The 20,502-nt window shown below is 39.9% G+C and overlaps 1 protein-coding gene and 1 non-coding gene across 3 annotated transcripts; both read right to left on the reverse strand.

Annotated features, from left to right (window-relative positions):
• Window positions 1-504: 504 nt before the first annotated feature.
• On the reverse strand, window positions 505-18,432 carry OSTC (oligosaccharyltransferase complex non-catalytic subunit). 2 transcript variants are annotated; one of them, XM_032170645.3, is made up of 4 exons: window positions 18,235-18,431; window positions 13,631-13,724; window positions 11,600-11,797; window positions 511-1,084 (listed from the first exon to the last, which is right to left on the reverse strand). In XM_032170645.3, exons 1-4 carry the CDS (start codon window positions 18,371-18,373, stop codon window positions 1,066-1,068), a joined length of 450 nt encoding a protein of 149 aa, XP_032026536.1. In that variant the 5' UTR covers window positions 18,374-18,431; the 3' UTR covers window positions 511-1,065. The 2 variants fall into 2 exon arrangements, with proteins under 2 accessions (XP_058288298.1, XP_032026536.1); XM_058432315.1 differs by lacking the exon at window positions 11,600-11,797 and having other exon boundaries at window positions 505-1,084; window positions 18,235-18,432.
• Window positions 16,842-16,948, reverse strand: LOC116477183 (U6 spliceosomal RNA). Its single transcript, XR_004250391.1, has one exon. It is a non-coding gene; the product is annotated as a U6 spliceosomal RNA (small nuclear RNA).
• Window positions 18,433-20,502: the final 2,070 nt, after the last annotated feature.

A 20,502-nucleotide genomic window follows, 5' to 3' on the forward strand; every position in this document is an offset into this window, starting at 1 on the left:
ATAAACTTGAAGATCTTAGGAAAGAATGAATTGAGCCATCAGAGAAGTGAAGCCCATGGCCAGCCAGGGAGAACCGGAAGGCCTGGATAGAAGAAATTAAGTCCAGATTGGTCCAGAGATGTTTTTGTTTGTCTGTTTGTATTTTTAGTAGAGACGGGGTTTCACCATGTTAGCCAGGATGGTCTCGATCTCCTGACCTCGTGATCCGCCCGCCTCAGCCTCCCAAAGTGCTGGGATTACAGGTGTGAGCCACCGCGCCCGGCCCCAGAGGTGTTTTTACATGTGCTCATCTAGCACATTCACATTGACAACTCTGACATAGATATGCAGCCTGTGCTTGACTATTTACAAGGATATAGAGATGCTAACTCTCAAGGTATTCTCCCAACCATATTTTGAAATCTTAGGCTACCAAAAGTAGCTAAAGAAAGTCGTAAGATGGGAATGAATGATTAATAGACCAAAAACTTAACACTGTCAGTTAAAAAACAAATATAAAAGGTATTAATTAGAAAAAGTATTTATTTCTGCTCCGTTCATACATCTTATTGTTCAGGAAACAGTTTTACATACATATCTGAAATAATCTACCATCACACACTCTAGTTAAAGGCAAAGCACCATAGGTAAAGCTGATCAGCTGTTCAGAGTTCTCAGCTTATCGAATCTTGCTTCCGGATTTTATGTTAATTTCTGAAAATCAGAACTGTCATCTCCAAAAAATGTTAAGGGGGTTGTAAAAAATAATCACTTTATTTGATATTATAGCTGTAGATGTGGAGTATATTTTAAGAAATGAAAAACTAAAAAGAAAATGCCACTCAACATCACTGGTATAGCAATAGGTCAGCAGGAAAAAAAAAATACTGTGATAAACTTGTCTCTTTAATACCAAGAAGACATTCTAGTCCAAGCTTCAATACGCTTCCTGTTTTTTCACTAGATCTTTCTTTTACTGCTGCTCTTCATTCTTCTCCACTTGTCGTATTAGAGGATTGGTATAGCCTTTAAAACTTCATTGACAGGAGCAAATCCAGTATCCACTGATTTCTTCTCAAAGGCACTCTAACCCATCAGATAGCCCCTGCAGAAATATAATTATAAGCACAAAAAGGGAAAAGAATTGTTTTTGTATTCTCTTATTATTATAGTATTTCAAAATGCCAAAACAAATTTTATGATATATCAAATAAAAATCCAAAAATATAATTGCGTGATTCTTCACTATGGTCCTTATTTCATATCTTGTCCACCTCACCCCAATATACAAATAAATTACTAAGCCTCAGTTCTACTATCCTTCCCTTTTTTTTTTTTTTTTTTTGAGACGGAGTTTTTGCTCTTGTCACCCAGGCTGGAGTGCAATGGTGTGATCTCAGCTCACTGCAACCTCTGCCTCCCGGTTTCAAGTGGTTCTCCTGCCTCAGCCTCCCAAGTAGCTGGGATTACAGGCGTGTGCCAGCACACCTGGCTAACTTTTGTATTTTTATAGAGGCAGGGTTTCGCCATGTTGGCCAGATTGGTCTGGAACTCCTGACTTCAGGTGATCCGCCTGCCTTGGCCTTCCAAAGTGCTGGGATTACACGCTTCTGAAGCCCGGCAAAAAAAGTTTTTTTTTTTCTTTTGAAAGATGGAGTTTTGCTCTTGTTGCCCAGGCTGGAGTGCAATGGTGCAATCTTGGCTCACTGCAACCTCTGCCTCCCGGGTTCAAGCGATTCTCCTGCCTCAGCCTCCCAAGTAGCTGGGATTACAGGTGACCCAGCTAACTTCTTCTGTTTTTAATAGAGACATGGTTTCACCATCTTGGCCCGGCTGGTCTCAAATGCCCGACCTCAGTTAATCCATCCACCTTGGCCTTCCAAAGTGCTGGGATTACAGGTATGAGACACCGCGCCTGGCCCTTCCCTCTTAAAGTTACAAAACAATATGCTAAACAACACAGAATAAGAAAAGGAAGAAAGAAAAGAAAATGATATCTAAAAGTTAAAGTTAAGAGTCAGAATCAATCTATTTTAGGCTCTCAGAAGTGCAACAAAATCAAGCTGTTTTTTATGGAAAGAAACTGGTTTGGATTTCTAAAAACTCTAATATTACCAGAAGAGAACTGGGAAAATCAGAAGCTATTCAGCACTAGGAGATGAGCCTTTGAGACTTCAAAACACAGTGTGCACAAACATCTGCCCCTGAACCTCTAATACTTTAGGAAATGTCTGGATAACAGGAGCTTTAGCTGTACCTGCTGGTAAGGTCAAACTTCATGCTGGTCAAACAGGAGATCCTTTTATTAAATGTGCAAGTTAGGCCCTGAAATCCACTTTAATTTAAAGCATTAAATCTAGTGTTATAAAAGTTCCAAATCTTTCCTTTGGCAATAAGCCCTTAAAGTCTATTATTAATTAAGAATCTACAGGATCAGGCAAAAAAACAGAAAAATTATGTACCAGCATCCACATTAAGAAAGGGTTTACTAGGCCGGGCGTGGTAGCTCATGCCTGTAATCCCAGCACTTTGGGAAGCCGAGGCAGGTGGAGCACTAGGTCAGGAGTTCGAGACCAGCCTGGCCAACATGGCGAAAACCCACCTCTACTAAAACTACAAAAATTAGCTGGGCGTGGTGACAGACGCCTGTAATCCCAGCTACTTGGGAGGCTGAGACAGGAGAATTGCTTGAACCCAGGAGGTGGAGGTTGCAGTGAGCCAAGATCATGCCATTGCACTCCAGCCTGGTCAAAGAGAGCAAAACTCCATCTCAAAAAGAAAACAAAAACAAAAACATCCTGGCTAACCCGGTGAAACTCCGTGCTCCAGCCTGGGAAACAGTGTAAGACTCCCATCTCAGAAAAAAAAAAAAAAAAAAGGTTTACAATACCCTATACTCACTGACAGCTTCAGAATGCCTCTTCTTTTGACCCTACTTCTACCACTTACTGCATGAGCCTGGCAAACCTCACTCAGTTTCCTCATCTGTAAAATGGAGTGCCTCAAAGGGTTTTAAGGATTATAAGAGAATCTACTCGTATAGTACTTGCTACTCATAGTTAAATGCGCTTGACAAATGTTAGCTGCTATTTTTAGAGTCCCAAGTTTCTTCACTGGTAACGTAGGATTTAAAAACTACTTGATAATACTGAGGTCTCCTCCAGTGCTTGGCACACAGCAAACACTCAAAAATGTGACTTCCCTCCCTTTCAGCTTCTGAACTCACTTGACTCCCTGTATGATTAGACTTATGTTCAGCCAATGCAATCAACCTAGAACTCACGTACTCTTTTCATTCTGCTATATCAGCCTGGCCAATCCACACTCTGCGTAAAGAGAACTTTCATCTAACACAACCACCTTGACAACCAGATACTTCTCACCTCCTCCCAAATCCAAAACTGAACAAAAATTTAAAAATAAAAAGGTTCAGCTGGGCACAATGGCTCACACCTGTAATCCCAGCACTTTGGGAGGCTGAGGCAGGCGGATCACGAGGTCAAGAGATAGAAACCATCCTGGCCAACACGGTGAAACCCCGTCTCTACTAAAAATACAAAAATTACCTGGTGTGGTAGTGCACGCCTGAGTCCCAGCTACTCAGGACGCTGAGGCAGGAGAATCGCTTCAACCCGGGAGGCGGAGGTTGCAGTGAAACAAGATCACACCACTGCACTCCAGCCTGGCAACAGAGCCAGACTCAGTCCCCCACAAAAAAAAAAAAAATTAAAAATTAAAAGGTTCTTTGGATATATACATTGACTTTAAAGACCTCACATAAATTTGCTACTATTAATGCCTGATGTGTCACAAAAACGATACTTTAAAACATAAGCTTCACAAGAAAAAAAAAAAGGTTCAAGAAGATTTTAAGCAACCATTCACTAGTATCTGCACTCTGTAGTAGAAGTTACCCAACAGCTAGCTTACACTATGAAACAAGGGTACTAAAGACTCATTAGGAGTAACTTCTTGTCATTTGTATATACCTATATGTGAATATACACTTTGTACTCTATCTCTTAACATAGCTATATATTATGGTATCCTTCCTTGTAACTAGTGGGTGACCCATGCTTGTCAACCTATATTTAGATAGAAAAGAATATTTAAATAGACATGTCCTGTTCAAAGCTGCCAAACTTAAAATAGTTTAACCTTAAGGACAATTTTGGAGATACTAAGAAATATTATAATGCTATAACAATACCATGTTAGAAAAAAGAAAAGAAGAACAAATACATTACTATACTTCTTGGTAGGAAATAAAAATAAAATTGTTGAAATACACTTACTATAATATATACTCAATCACTTAGCCCCCTCTCATGACCCAGAAAATTTCATAATCTTACATTCAGGCCTGTGAGAATTTTACATAAGTAAAATTGTAGATAAATACAATAAAAAGTAAATCAAGAACTCAAAAACCAACTAGAAACAAGAGAAGCCACCATGAAGGATCTCCTATTTAATCTTTATTTTAAGGCCATTCTTTCAATAATCACTCAGTGCGTCTGTATATTAAGGCAAGCACTGTGCTAGGTTAGCACTAACAGAAACTTCTCAAAACATTACCACATTCAGTATTGCATTTAACCCTTGCAACAATCTTAAAAAGGTGTGTGAAACAAGGATTAGTCTCATTTTACAGATGAAGAGTGTGACAGCAATTAAGTGGTTTGCTCAAAATCACAAGGCCAGAAAAGAACAGAACCAGCATTAAAACACAAGTCTCCTCACTCCTGGTCTACTACCCACTCCAATGGTCCTAGAAATGGAAACCTCACTTTCTTCTTTTAGAAATAGTAATGGTTTATTCAGGCTGGGCACGGTGGCTCATGCCTGTAATCCTAGCACTTTGAGAGGCCGAGGCAGGGGGATCACGAAGTTAGGAGATCGAGACCATCCTGGCTAACACGGTGAAACCCCGTCTCTACTAAAAATACAAAAAATTAGCTGGGCATGGTGGCGGGCGCCTGTAGTCCCAGCTACTAGGGAGGCTGAGGCAAGACAATGGTATGAACCTGGGAGGCGGGGTTTGCAGTGAGCCGAGATGGCACCACTGCACTCCAGCCTGGGCAACAGAGCGAGACTCCATCTCAAAACAAAACAAAACAAAACAAAAAAACAGTAATGGTTTATTCATTTATTTTTGAAACTGTGGCCATAATCTAACTTGATTAGAACTTTTAGGACTTTTAGGACTCTATCTTTAGAATGAAAACACTGACATTGATTAACACTTACATTATGATTGAGAGCATACCTTCTTATTTAATCTTGACAACTGTAACTCCCCAAGGTATATTAATACTTCATTTAACAGGTTTGGAACCTGAGGCCAAGAGAGTTCACAGAACTAATCCAAAGTCTCAGAGCTATTAAGTGGCAGGCCAAAACTGGACTCCAAATTCCTCACCCTCTCTGCTACACATTGTCCTCAGCAGCTGTACAAATGTTTTGTTTCTTTAGAATGAATTACATCCCTTATTTGCTAAAAATGAACCTTGGATATCAGCTTTTTAGTCACTGAAACAATCCAGCTGCTAGTTTCTCTACAGCCTTAATTCTCTAAAATATAGCTCCAAATCTGGAAGGAAATGAAAGAGATTCTCAAACATCTGAAAGTATGGTTACAAAGCCAAGCCATTAAGCTCTCCTTCAGCCAGAACTGATTTAAAAGGTAATTAATAGCTAGGTTATCTATTCCCTCAAGTCACAGAACAACCAGCAAACTGAAAAGAAGAAGAGGGAAAGGATGAAATTACAATAGGTATATACTGATCACCATGACAAGTGACAGGCCAGTGAAATCAACAAAACTGAAAAGTAGTACTGTGCATAACAGAAATGTAAAATGACCCTCAGTGGAGAACGTTAAATTATGTTTAATCGCACAGTGTCCAGCAAATAACAGTTATCAAATAATAAATATTTGCTACATACAAAAGTGAGTGTTAACGTGTAATACAACAAACGCTTTAGAAAGAGGTCTGTTGAAAATGAATACAATGTTTTAGTATTTATGTATTTTCAATTACATGGAATCACATATATGCATCATATCATTCCCTAAATATGTTAGTTTAAATATTATTACATTTATATTTTTTATTCCTTTCTCCCTTTAAGAGAACTTGTTTTCTGAACTGATCCCATGATCTCAGATTTATCCAGAAGATCCTTAGCTTTTCCTCTCAAGCTTAATAAACACTAGGTAAAATTGCTAAAAAGCCATTTTTGCCAGCTGAAATAAGGCAGGCCTTTTGTCCTCAATTATATGATAGTATCTATTTCAAGTAGTTTTATACAGCTTTATAACAGACTTGCCTGAATGTAGGAACCCATCCCTCCATCTCCAATTGAACACTTCGCCTGACTTTAGGGCATTACCATGCCACCACAGGCCACCTTTTATTTTTATTTTTTTAAGATTCTGCTTTTGGCCGGGCATGGTGGCTCACCCTGTAATCCCAGCACTTTGGGAGGCGGAGGCAGGCAGATCACTTCAGGTCAGGAGTTCGAGACCAGCCTCGGCCAACATGGCAAAATCTCGTCTCTACTAAAAATACAAAAATTAGCCTGGCATGGTGGCGCATGCCTGTAATCCCAGCTACTCGGGAGGCTGAGGCAGGAGAATGGCTTGAACCTGGGAGGCGGAGGTAGTAGTGAGCTGAGACCGCGCCATTGTACTCTAGCCTGGGTGACAGAGCAAGATTCTGCCTCAAAAAAGGAAAAAAAAAAAAAGAAAAAGATTCTGCTTTTAAGTTAAAGCTGCCCTAAGAGTGGAGGCTAAAGACAATCTAATGAAGATTCATTATTTTTTCAGAAGAACCAAGTTCAAACTTGTACCAGTTTTCTACTCAGTAACTGAACATCATTTCCTTTGAGTCTATGTATATTTAAAATGCAGTGAACATACAGGCGCATACATACATGATTTCACATACATTACCTCATAAATTATATTAGAACATTTTCATTTTCACAAAATGAAAATTACTCCTTTGAGACTGTACCAATAAAAATATTAGGGACTATGGTTTAATTTTTTCCTTTTAAATGTACTGCTATGTGTGCAAAGTTAATAAACAATCATTCTTTTTTTTTTTTTTTTTGAGATGGAGTCCCACTCTGTCACCGAGCCTGGAATGCAGTGGCACAATTTCGACTCACTGCAACCTCTGCCTCCTGAGTTCAAGCAATTCTTGTGCCTCAGCCTCCCAAATAGCTGGGATTACAGGAGTGACCACCACACCCAGCTAATTTTTTTTTTTTTTCTTTGAGACGGAGTCTTGCTCTGTAGCCCAGGCTGGAGTGCAGTGGCGCAATCTCGGCTCACTGCAAGCTCCGCCTCCCAGGTTCACGCCATTCTCCTGCCTCAGCCTCTCCGAGTAGCTGGGACTACAGGCACCCGCCACCACGCCCAGCTAATTTTTTGTATTTTTAGTAGAGATGGGGTTTCACCGTGGTCTCGATCTGACCTCGTGATCTACCCGCCTCGGCCTCCCAAAGTGCTGGGATTACAGGCGTGAGCCACCACGCCCAGCCCTAATTTTTTTATTTTTTAGTAGAGACTGGGTTTCACCATGTTGACCAGGCTGGTCTTGAACTCCTGACCTCAAGTGATCTGCACACCTCGGCCTCCCAAAATGCTGGGATTACAGGCCTGAGCCATTGCTCCCAGGCAACAGTCATTCATTTTTGATGTTTCTTCAAAAGTCAAGACATCAAATAAAACATGTTTTAATTAGTAAAATTATATCAATAGGGGAAACATCAGATCTTTCAAAAAAGCATAAATCAGAAAACAGAACCAGTAATACTGTTTCAGTGCTACTGTTTTCTCCTTTTCAAAGGCATCTCTTGCTAAAGGTAACATCTTTGTAAAAAAGAATTCCACCCTGGAGGTTATCATGGTGCATCTTATGATACAGCCATCCTTTATCTCAGATGCTAGAAACTTAGTTGATTTGGAAAAACCAGTGGCTATTGGTGTTTTTTTTTTTTTTTTTTTGACATCTTTTTTATTGTTGTGGTTATTCCACTCACTATAATCAAACTGTTAGGTCATCATAGATAATTTGCATGAAATAAGAAAGATACACCCTTTCCTTGCTGGGATAGTAACCACAACCCTGTTGTGTGTAATACAGGCCAAAAGTCCTTGCTCATCATCTCCTCTGGGACCTGCAAATATTCCAGGAAAGGTAGTATCATTACTTCCATTTCTTATATAAAACTGTCCATTGTCTCTCCCCACTCCATACCCAAGGTACCAGGCATTAGGAGCTGCAGATGAGAAATGGTATCACAAAGGGAACTATAAATTAATATTAAAAATTCAAATCCTCGATTTAGCTGCATAACAAGATACAGAAGGTAGCAATTTTCTGTTTGGACCACTGTCCTGTTTTGATTAGATCTAAACATAATCTATAACTGAAACCCAGAAAGTATACCCTTTTTCCCTAGCCTAAAGTTTGGATTTAGTCAATGGTGTTACATACTAGCCTATAGAATGCGGACAGGAAGACAAATGTTCACATAAATGATTGCAAAAGTAAGATGAAGGCAATCCAAAGTATTAAACACTTGTCAAAGCTTTTCTGTCAGTAGGAGATAGCTCTATTATCCTGAAAGTCGTATTTTCTTAATAGACTCATTCCTAAGAAGAGGACCTAAAACTATAAAGAAGGAAAACACTACGTAGAATGAAAACAGCAGGTAGAATGAGAACAAATTTGATTCTATAAGCAAAACCAGGACACTTTCTCTGTTCTGACACATGCCTCCAAAGGTTTCTTTTGTTTTGGTTGTAAATTTTCTTTTTTTTTTTTTTTGAGATGGAGTCTTGCTCTGTCGCCCAGGCTGGAGTGCAGTGGCGCAATCTTGGCTCACTGCAAGCTCTGCCTCCTGGGTTCACGCCATTCTCCTGCCTCAGCCTCCCGAGTAGCTGGGACTATAGGCACCCGCCACCATGTCTGGCTCATTTTTTGTATTTTTAGTAAGAGACGGGGTTTCACCACGTTAGCCAGGATGGTTTCAATCTCCTGACCTTGTGATCCGCCCGCCTCAGCCTCCCAAAGTGCTGGGATTACAGGCGCGAGCCTTTTAGTAACCTCTTTATTCTACCTGGAAGTCTCCTCTTTTCTTGCCCTGCTAATGAAAACTTCAGTCTTTTCTATACCAGTATAACTTACCAGGCTATGGTGACTTACTTCCACTACGAGCAGAAAAACAAGGAACAAAAAGAAGAGGCTGGAGTACCTTAGTCTTCATACAACTTAGCCAATGGCCAGAAATGCCTTCCCCAAATGAAAATAAGAGCTGCTGCCGGGCCCAGTGGCTCACGCCTATAATCCCAGCACTCTGGGAGGCTGAGACAGGTGGATCATGAAGTCAAGTGTTCCAGAACAGCCTGGCCAACATAGTAAAACCTTGTCTCTACTAAAAATACAAAAAAAATAAGCCAGGAGTGGTGGCGGGTGCCTGTAATCCCACCTACTCGGGAAGCTGAGGCTGTAATCCCAACTACTTGTGAGGCTGAGGCAGGAGAATTGCTTGAACCTGGGAGGCGGAGGTTGCAGTGAGCCAAGATTGCACCACTGCACTCCAGCCTGGGCAACAATGCGAGACTCCATCTCAAAAAACAAAAACAAAAACAAAAAAACAAAAAAAGGGCCAGGCGCAGTGGCTCAAGCCTGTAATCCCAGCACTTTGGGAGGCCGAGGCGGGTGGATCACGAGGTCAGGAGATCGAGACCATCCTGGCTAACACGGTGAAACCCCGTCTCTACTAAAAAATACAAAAAAATTAGCCGGGCGTGTTGGTGGGTGCCTGTGGTCCCAGCTACTCGGGAGGCTGAGGCAGGAGAATGGCGTGAATCCAGGAGGTGGAGGTTGCGGCGAGCCGAGATTGCGCCACCACACTCCAGCCTGGGGGACAGAGAAAGACTCCGTCTCAAAAAAAAAAAAAAAACAAACAAACAAACAAAAAAAGAGCTGCTGCCAGAGGAAACTGAGGCAGCTATATGGCCACACAGACATTCAGCTGACAAAGAACTCCATGCTTTCCCTCCCATCCTGCCAGGACTAAAATGGGAACACGATGATTGTGGGATCATCATGTACTTTTGCCCATTCTACCCCAGGTGTGTTACAGATAATGGACAGGTTAAGTCACAGAACAAGTGAATTTGTAAAATTCAAACACACTAAGAAATCAGCATAGTTGACACTTGATGTTTAACACAGTCCCTAAAAAATAAAATACTAAAAATAAAATACTAAGAGCTAATCTTTGTGGTATGCTTGCCCAAATTTCCTGTCGTTACTGTAGTTACTAATGCATCCATGAATTAAGTCAGAATATATGGAAATGTGATTGTATTTGTTCACATTTCAAGTAAATAATCTTAAACAGAAATATGAAAGATGTCATAAACCATTTTATTTTTCTTCTAAAGATATTGAAAAGTTTTCTGAATCAAAATAATCTTTAAATAGACATTAAACACACATACACACACACACACAAATATATAAACATCCTTTTCCTATCTTTTTGAAGGGCAATAACTCTCCCTTCCCTTACAAGGCATAATGGGTTTTCTTCCCACCAATATTCAAAGAGCAGCAACGGCCGGGCGCAGTGGCTCAAGCCTGTAATCCCAGCACTTTGGGAGGCCGAGGCGGGCGGATCACGAGGTCAGGAGATCGAGACCATCCTGGCTAACACGGTGAAACCCCGTCTCTACTAAAAATACAAAAAAAAATTAGCCGGGCGTGTTGGCGGGCACCTGTAGTCCCAGCTACTCGAGAGGCTGAGGCAGGAGAATGGTGTGAACCCGGGAGGCGGAGCTTGCAGTGAGCCGAGATGCACCACTGCACTCCAGCCTGGGGGACAGAGCAAGACTCCGTCTCAAAAAAAAAAAAAAAAGAGCAGCAACAGTGAGTGATTTGAAGCTATTCCCTACCATTAATACTACTGGAATCCTGTGTTACAGATTAGCCAAAAGGCATTTTAAAGAAACAATGACAGCCGGGCACGGTAGCTCATGTCTATAACCCCAGCACTTTGGAAGGCCAAGGCAGGAGGATCACCTGAGGTCAGGAGTTCAAGATCAACCTGGTCAACCTCGTGAAACCCCATCTCTACTAAAAATACAAAAAATAGCTGGGTGCTGTGGTGCGTGCCTGTAATCCCAGCTACTCAGAAGGCTGAGGCAGGAGAATCACTTGAGCCCGGGAGGCAGAGGTTGCAGTGAGCCAAGATTGTGCCATTGCATTTCCAGCCTGGGCAACAAGAGCAAAACTCCGTCTCAAAAAAAAAAAAAAGAAAAAAAAAAGAAACAGTGACTATCTTCAGTCATTGATGCCAGGACAAAGTCACTAAATTTTCTCATGAACATTCTTGGGGATAACAACTAAGAAGATCTATTAGTTTCAATTTTATAAACTATAGCTATAACCTGACGAAGTCACAAATATATTTGGTTTCTGGATTTTTCACCCATGTAAATGAAAGTTAAATTAAATGTGCTATGACTTTACGTTTTCCAGGTAATCATTTTACCAATTTGCAACATAAGTTGTTGATTACACAAATAACTTACGGCAGTTTCATTCTCATGAATACTCTAGCCATGAAAAAACTCAACAGGACACAGACGAATCCAATGAACAGAAGAAGAAATCTATTGAGTTTTGGGATATTTGGTGCATTCGATCGGTCCAGGATTATGAAACCTAAACCTCCCATTGTAAATAGGAAGCTGGATGCAAGTCCTTCCATAATATACTGTCCATTTACTCTGGAAAAGAAAAGAATGACCACAGAAAGATAATAAATAGAAATGTTTCCCCTTAAATTGAAATTTCTATTTCCGTTTTGTGCCAAAACATTTTTGTGCTATATTTCTTATTCTTATCCTTACAACTATTTTACTATACCTCTGGATATTCATCTGTCCATTCAACAGATATTTGTTGAGTCTATTAGGTAGCAAGCACTGTTTTAGGTTCTGGGGGATACAACAATGAATAAAACAGACAAAAATCTTTGTCTTCATGGAGTTCACATTCAAAAAAAGTTGTAAAACCTCAACTAACACAACTGTTTATGTAAAATAAATACTCATATTTTATGTATATTAATGCTTTACCCAGAACTTTAGCTTAACTTTTTTTTTTGAGACGGAGTCTTGCTGTCGCCCAGGCTGGAGTGCAGTGGCACGATCTTGGCTCACTGCAACCTCCACCTCCCAGATTCAAGCAATTTTCCTACACCTCAGCCTCCTGAGTCGCTGGGACTACAGGTGCGTGCCACCACGCCTGGCTAATTTTTTGTATTTTTAGTGGAGACGGGGTTTCACTGGGTTAGCCAGGATAGTCCCAATCTCCTGACCTTGTGACCCGCCCACCTCGGCCTCCCAAAGTGCTGGGATTATAAGCGTGAGCCACTGCGCCCGGTCTAGGTTAGCTTTTTTTAAAAGTTATGCTATTTAAATTTCTACTATCAATTTCAAACTAATTTTGAATCGGTTAGATGTGTTTCTTGAAGTTTTATGTTAATAATAATAAACTTGTTTCAAATGGAAATATTTTAAAAAGAAACTGTTCTTAAATAAGGCTCCATGAGCCCCATAAGAACTTCAGTGAACTACAAACCCCTATAATTGTATGTAAAAGTGTGTGTGTGTGTGTGTGTGTGTGTGTGTGTGTGTATTTTTCTAGGGATACAGAGCTTTTATCAAATTCTCATAGTTCAGGGACCTCAAAAAGAAAATTTCTCGTTAAAGGGATGATTACACATAGGCATATGTAAAGAGAGTTTTTTTTTTTTTTTTAATCAATTGTTTTCATTGAAAACACAATATATGCACCAGGTTCAAAATTCAAACAGTGTGAAAGAGGGCACTATGAAAAGCCACCCTACCATCAACCTGTCATTAACTCCCCTCCACAGAGAATACTAATAAATCTTTCCAGAAATATTCTATGCATAAATAGCATTACTGCAAACATAAACATATAGCTATGTTTAGGTAGATATTTATCAAGTAAATTTTAGAAAGCAATATAAGCATTGCTCAGGTGAACAAAACCACACTGGAACGGGGTTTCACTGATGAAATAGAACCCTCAAGTCTCAAAAATTTTTTTTTATTTAATGGTATAGACCAGAGTATAGTCCAAAAATATTTTCTTAAGTACCCATATACTAAATATCTTAGGCTTGTGGGGTATATGGTTTGTGTCATACTTATTCAACTCAGCCACTGTAGCTTAAAAGCAGCCATAGATCATATATAAACACATGGGCATGCTTACCTCCAATAAAACTTTTTTGGGGGAAAAAAAAAAGCAGCTATAGTTCGCTGACTCCCAGAACAATCTGTAAATGTAGTTTAAACTGACACCCTACTGTAAATTGGTGATACATCAATCATTATGAAATACTTTCTTAATAAATAATATACTCTTGTTCTTGACTCACTTTCTGCCATTTCAGAATCCAGCATTTTAAAACAGCTGTTGTCTAAATACACATGGATCCCATAGGTTTTATTCTATTTTTAAATAAGCTGGCATACCCCAGCAACCTTCTTTCCCACCACCAAATCATTCAAAAAGGTATCTTTTACCTGTAGGCCAAGAAAGCTACTGGCCTCTGATGCCCGTGTTCATCAGTCATAGAGCCAACACTTGGAGGTTCAACAATAACATCATAAATTATTCCTATAAGAAAGACAACAGAACAGATTAGATTGTATTACTAATTTTTGAAAACAGGATTATAGTTTTCATTGTCTTTTAAAGTTCATTTACTTTTTTTTTTTTTTTTTGAGACAGAGTCTCGCTCTGTCGCCCAGGCTGAGAGTGCAGTGGTGCCTCTTGGTTTACTGCCAAACTCCGCCACCCAAGTTGAAGCAATTCTCCTGCCTCAGCCTCCTGAGTAGCTGGGACTACAGGCGCCCACCACCATGCCCAGCTAATTTTTGTATTTTTAGTAGAGACGGGGTTTCACCATATTGGTCAGGCTGGTCTCGAACTCCTGACCTCAGGTGATCCACCTGCCTCAGTCTCCCAAAGTGCTGGGATTACAGGTGTGAGCCACTGCACCCGGCCAAGGTTAATTTACTTTTAAATAGGAATGCTTTGATTGTATTATTATAACCAAATGTGGCCCAACTCATCTAAGGTTCTGATAAATCATTCAGACATTCAACTCAATGTTTTAGAATTACTTTGAAAACAGTATGATATCTAAATGAAGTACAAATTTCATAAAGGAAATTCATCCAATAAGGGTTGCTAATACTCAGGAATGACTTTAGTATAAAGGGGATTTAAAACTAAAGGCTCTACTTCAGTTCACAAAAATTGTCTCAGATATACTTAGTTTCTATAAATTGAAAAATAACTAGAGAAATTGCTTAAATGTAAAACAAGGAGACATTTTAAAACCATGCCATCAGGCAGAATGGCAATACTAGAGATTCATAATCATTAATATTAATGTCCACCATTATGTCATAATGTCATCGTGATCATTAATGTTCATCAGCACTAATAGTTTTCTCAATCTCCCACTGTCAACATCTACTCTACCTTCTCCACTGTTCTCAAACATCTTCATCTCCAGCTTTTCTTAAGCATAACAAGCCTATCTCCCTTATCCTAGCCTGACAAAACAATCCTATAGGAATTCCCTTGTCTTTTCCCCACCAAATCTACAAATACCTGGTACCTGCATCCATCCTCACTTCCTTCTTTCCAGCTACAAAAAGGAAGATTCCCACCTCCTATTACGTGGGATCCCTTTTGCAATTATCAGGAGTCCATTTCCACTTGGACTCTCAGGGACCTTATTCCTTTGGATATCTCTCCTCTCTCCTGTATTTTCAAGCTCTCCTTCCCTACATCAACCCTCCTTGACTTCAGATCCTCTTAGCTAACATCCTATTTCTATCTTTGCTTTCTGAAAGGGAGTCAGACTTTCTCCTGGAAAGACTTAGGCAAACGTGCCATCTCCCCTTTCTTACTTACCCTTCATTCTTCAACTCAATCCAATCTGGCTTCTGCAACCATTGATACTGCTCTTTCTAAGGTCACCAATGATCTCCATGTTGTCAAATTCAATGGACACTTTTCAGTTCTCATCTTAGGAGACTTCTCAGAAGCACTCAATCCAGTTTACTAAACCAATTTCTTGAAAAACACCTCCTTATAGCTTTTGTGATACTCCTCTTCATGTTTTCTTGCTACCTCTCTATTGGGCCTCTTCTTTTATAAAACCACTAAATGTTGGAGGCCCTCAGGGATTGGTCCACTGTCCTCTTCTACTTCTCTCCAAAATGAACTCCCAGGGCTTTCAATTTCATGTGCTAAAGACTCTCAATGTGATGTGCCAAGGCCTCTCAAATAATGCCAGTACCATTAGAATTACAGGTAAGCTCCTCAAGAACAGGGACTTTGGACTTTGCCTATACTCTTCAGTGTCTCATGGGAGTTCCAGAAATGTCTGTTAGTTGACCAACTTCAACACAGGCCTCTTTTCTCAGGTCTAGACACATGTGACATATCCAACTAATTTTACCCCAAAACAACCTCTGGTGCACCATTTCCACCAAAAGCTTTGTTTTTTCAATCTCAGGAAATGATACTTCCATCTATTCAAGTGCTCAAACCAGAAACCTGTAAGATTCCTTCCCACTTCACTCTTCCCCTACACCCAGTGAATTCAAGACCTACTGAATCTACTTCCAACATATCTTTCATTGTATTATCCTAATCTCCACTACCATAAACCTTGTATAGTCTAAGTCAACTACAAAGGCCACCTAATTGGTCTTTTGGTCTCACATCTGCCCTACGTTTCCCTCTGCCTAGCATATCCTTTCCCCGAACTCTTCAGATTTTGGCTTACATATCATTTCCTCAGGAATCACATCCAATCCAATCCAGATGATGCTTCCAACTCCCTTCATTTTCTCAAAAACCTCTTGTTCTTTTCTTTCACCGTATTTACAACCATTTTTTGTTTGTTTTTATTTTTTGAGAGAGGGTCGGGTCTTGCTCTGTCACCCTGGCTGGAGTGCAGTGGTGCCATCACAGCTTACTGCAGCCTCAGCTTCCCAGGCTCAGGCGATCCTCCCACTTCAAACTCCTGCACCGTAGTCCCAGCTACTTGGCATGTACCACCACGCCTGGTTAATTTTTTGTATTTTCGGTAGAGACAGGGTTTCGCCATGTTGCCCAGGCTGGCCTCGAACTCCTGGGCTCAAATGATCCAACTGGCTCAGGCTCCCAAAGTGTTGGATTACAGGCGTGAGCCACTGCGCCTGGCCTGTTTTTGTGACCATTTTTAATGGACAAAAAAATTACGTGACATTTAACATGTCTTAACTATGACATTATAAGCTTCAGGAGGTCAGGGTCCTTATGTTTTGTTCTATTATCTCCAGTACCTAGTGCCTGGAACTTAACAGGGACTCAGTATCTATTTGCTGACTATTTGTCAGCAACAAATAGTTTATTTATAAAGGTGCACTCAGTTTTTAGAAGAGACTTCTTCCCTTCCAGTGGCAAAACCAATTCAGCACACAACATACCTCATAGACCTGGCCACTAAAAGGCATCCTTTCCACTTTCCCCCAGTGGTTGGGACGGAGAATCTCCCCATTGCAATAATCAACAGGGAAAAAAAGAGGGCCACAAAGAAAACTGAGGCTTCTCGCAAAGAATCCGACTCCAAGAGAAGTAAGGGTTACAGGAAAGAAACTAGCATTATTCATTATTATTACTGAATAATGACTTTTTTTTTTTTTGTCCAACGACCTTCGTGAACTGTGCAAAAATATGGAACGCTTCACGAATTTGCGAGTCATTCTTGCACAGAGGCCATAGTAATCTTCTCCCTATCATTCCAATTTTAGTATATGTGCTACCAAAGCGAGCACTCAATAATAATACTGAAATATTCTATATTATTTATTTTTAAAAGTTTAAAAGCCACATGCATTTTAAATTTTGTTTATTCAGTACAGTAGCTATTAACTTGATGAGCAAATGTTAATGGTTAATGCTAATGCAATGCTAGATAGTATCTTGTTACCAAAAAAGTATTTAAATGTAACTCAAATATTTAAATGTAATTTACTTAAATGAACAAAAGTTAATTTTCATTATTCTAGATTGGGGGAAGGGGGTAAATTCAAAGGTGCCTTCTAGAACTCAGCTCTCTCAGTCTGAATCCTCCCCCTTCAGTGCCAACTATTCTCACAAAACATCTATGAAAATAACAATTATATGGCCACGCCCTTAAAAGTAGAACTACTTTTGCTATCCCAAACCGTAGCTTTAATTTTATAATTTCCAGGTTAAGTACACCACTTCCCAAAATCTAAATTAATTTTATAATTTCCAAGTTAAGTACACCACTTCCCCAAATCTAAATGTACACAGTAGCACAGTTCTAAGTAAATCTTGGAACTGTGGCCTGAGAGGGTAGTGGCTCTGAAAAGACTGTAGCCGGACTGCCAACTCACCAGTACATAAGGCAACGCCCCTTGCAATTTTCTATTTGAAAAGGACAGAATAAGATGACAGACAATTCAGAAGCGTTTAATAGTAATGCTATTTATCTTATTTTTTAATTCTCAACTTCTGCCCACTGAAATACAGTATCGTCTGCAAATCTCATCTCCAATCTCAAATATTTATCACACCTGTGATTTCATAAAATTCCACTGATATTTATTGTAGGTCATGCAAAAGGCAACACAGAACCGTAGGTTTGAGCCAACAAAACTAAAGATTGTCAAGTCTCTCCAAGATTCCAGGACAAAGACAAGTTTAAAAGTCCCACAAGCTCTTGATCAACCATGGAAGCGGAGTTGGCCAAACTAGACTTTCCCAGGACATTTATCAAACAACGTATGGCAAGCAACAAAAAGAGCAACAATTTGGCCTTGAAAAATATATATTTGACTCGGATCCCTGGGATGGGAGGGCTAGGAGAGGAAAGGCAATGGGAGTGAGAACACGAATTCTCTCAAGACAGGGCCTGAGGGCGAATAAACTTGGACGTTAACACTCCGGACCCCAGAACTCCCCTCCACCCTCAGAAAAGATCCAAAGCAGAGCGATGCTTCCCCCGGGGCTGAGAGTCAGCGGACCAGACGCGCCTCCCGGGGCGGGTCAGTTCTCCGCGCCTCAGCTTCTCGGGCCCGACAGCCCGAGTTACCTCCGGTGATGAGGAAGTAAGACACCACCACCAGAGCATACACAGTCATGGCCGACGGCATGTGTAACCAAGGCGGCTTCTTCAGCTTCAGGTTGGGACATTCGAGCACTAAGAACGGGACACGGTACAAAGTCTCCATGTTGGTGGCAGCAGGCGCCGTTCTCCCCCTCAAGCCCCACGCGCCACCCGGAAACAGGCCCGCCCTCCCTAACAACTGCGCGTGCGCGAGGAAAGGACCTGCAGATCCGTAAAGCTCGGAGGTGGTTACTATACTCATAGAAGAAAATAAGAAACTAAATAAAACAAATAAAGGATACGAATAAAATGTTGTAAATTATTTAATCTAATTAAACTTAAATTGTGATAATGTACTCTACTTTTTTCTAATGGATATATACGTAATTTGTGTACCTTCAAGGACCTGCGGGACTTCTAACGTGGCCAAGCCGGAGAAGCGGAGGCCAAGGAATCTAGCTGAGCCCCGCCCACTCGCTGATGCTGGGGATTTGAGAGTTGATTGGACAGGGGACGCTCCCGGTTCCCAGAGCGGGAGATGAATGGGAACTTTTGGATAGAAATGCCTTTTATATTAGAGGTTTTTTCAAGGCATAGGAAAAGCCGGAGGCTGCTGAGCTTTTACTTCCGGATGTAGTCGTGGTAATAATAAGAATTAATAATAATTGCTAAAGTAATATGTTATCAATTTTTTTAAACATCCAGCCTGGATCACAAATGTCAACAGGACATCTTTACAGGGATGCCTTAATGCTGATAGCTTGGCATGACCATAATACTCTTTTGAATAACTCATCCTCTCAACTTTGCTCTTCCCTTGGTCATCTGTATGTCGGTAAAAGGTAAAATCCCTCTGGCCAAAAATCTTAAAGTCGTCTGGATTTCTCTCCTTACTAACCTTCTGCATCCAAAATATTAGTAGGTCTCTTTGGCTGTACTACCAAAATATCTCCAATTCATCTGCCCCTCACCACTGATACCCTAGTGTGAGCCATCTCTGGTCTGGGCAACATTTACAATCCAAATAGATGAAAATATATGATGGAGAATTAGCCATTAGGGATGGACTAGAAAGTCTAAAAGATTTTTTGTTTTCTGTTTTGCTTTTCTTTTTTATATAATCTTTGAAGACTCTACAAATGTTAACTTCCTTTTGGAGCAAGAGTTAAGAGTCACTGATTACATAAGTCCAGAGCATACTGACACATTATAGAGCCAATGTTTTTATATTTTTTATTTGCTTGTTACTAAGCCCGTGGTTTTTTTTTGCAGGATGCCATGTATTGGTTCTGCACTTCTAATTAGCTAACAACTCAATGGTTAAGAAATTGTTTGAAGACCATAATGAAAATACTATCAAAACATTATAGTATCCAATTCTAAGTACAGTTGAGGCTTGCTGCCCTTACTGTTCATTAGTGAGCCTCTCTCCCAGAGTCGTATTACCTATGTCTTAACGGAGCCACACGAATCTTAGGTTATGTAAAGGCCAGTGATAACACCAATAATGAATGCATTTACACCAGAACCAGCGTTTATATGTAGGAAGTTTCTCTGGGCACTGTAAAGCAGAATGTTTCTGAAATTCCCACAGTTTTATAAGTAAGGAACACTTTGGAACAATTAAAATATTTTGCTTTGGTATGAAGAAAAAAATAAAAATAAAATATTTTGCTTTGGAAAAACAGGGATTAAAGGTTTTTTAATTTCTTTTATAACTTAAAAAGGAATCTAACATTAATTAACCACTGCTTGGCAGGTACTATGTTAAGTGATTTACATTTGTGCTTATATACTCTTCATGACAATTCTGTTAGGTAAATACTAGTATAACTGCTTTACATATGACAAAACTGACTCCTGGGAAGGGAAATAAACTCAAAAAGTGTAGTATAGTCTGTGACTGGATGAGACCTAAAAGGCAATTGCTGTAGAAGTAAAATAGATTTAAGAGGTTTAAGATGGCATACGTTTATATACTTATTCTTCTTCCTGTATATACTAGGGACACATCCTTTCTACATACATTGTGGAAAACATCGAAATTATTAATATATAATTTTTAAATGAAAAATTAATTTCATAAATAATAAAATTGCCAAGTGAGAACACACTGCATTCATCTCTATGTTGAATTATTCTATCACTTTCCAAAAAGTAAGTTTGCTCCAGGAACCAATTCATTACTATTTTTTAACCTCTTAAGCTTTGAAATATTTTTCAACGTGAGTTTATAATACTCTATAAGCCACA

The sequence above is a fragment of the Hylobates moloch genome, unplaced genomic scaffold, assembly GCF_009828535.3.
Source record: "Hylobates moloch isolate HMO894 unplaced genomic scaffold, HMol_V3 SCAFFOLD_2, whole genome shotgun sequence".
Classification (NCBI taxonomy): Eukaryota; Metazoa; Chordata; class Mammalia; order Primates; family Hylobatidae; genus Hylobates; species Hylobates moloch.

Bases quoted from the DNA above. Each gene is read 5' to 3' on its own strand.
- OSTC (XM_032170645.3), bottom strand. From the start codon at position 18,373: ATGGAGACTTTGTACCGTGTCCCGTTCTTAGTGCTCGAATGTCCCAAC. The intron at 13,725-18,234 runs GTAACTCGGGCT...TCTTTCTTATAG, and splicing joins TTACTTCCTCATCACCGGAG to GAATAATTTATGATGTTATT. The intron at 11,798-13,630 runs GTAAAAGATACC...TTTCTTTTCCAG, and splicing joins GTAGCTTTCTTGGCCTACAG to AGTAAATGGACAGTATATTA.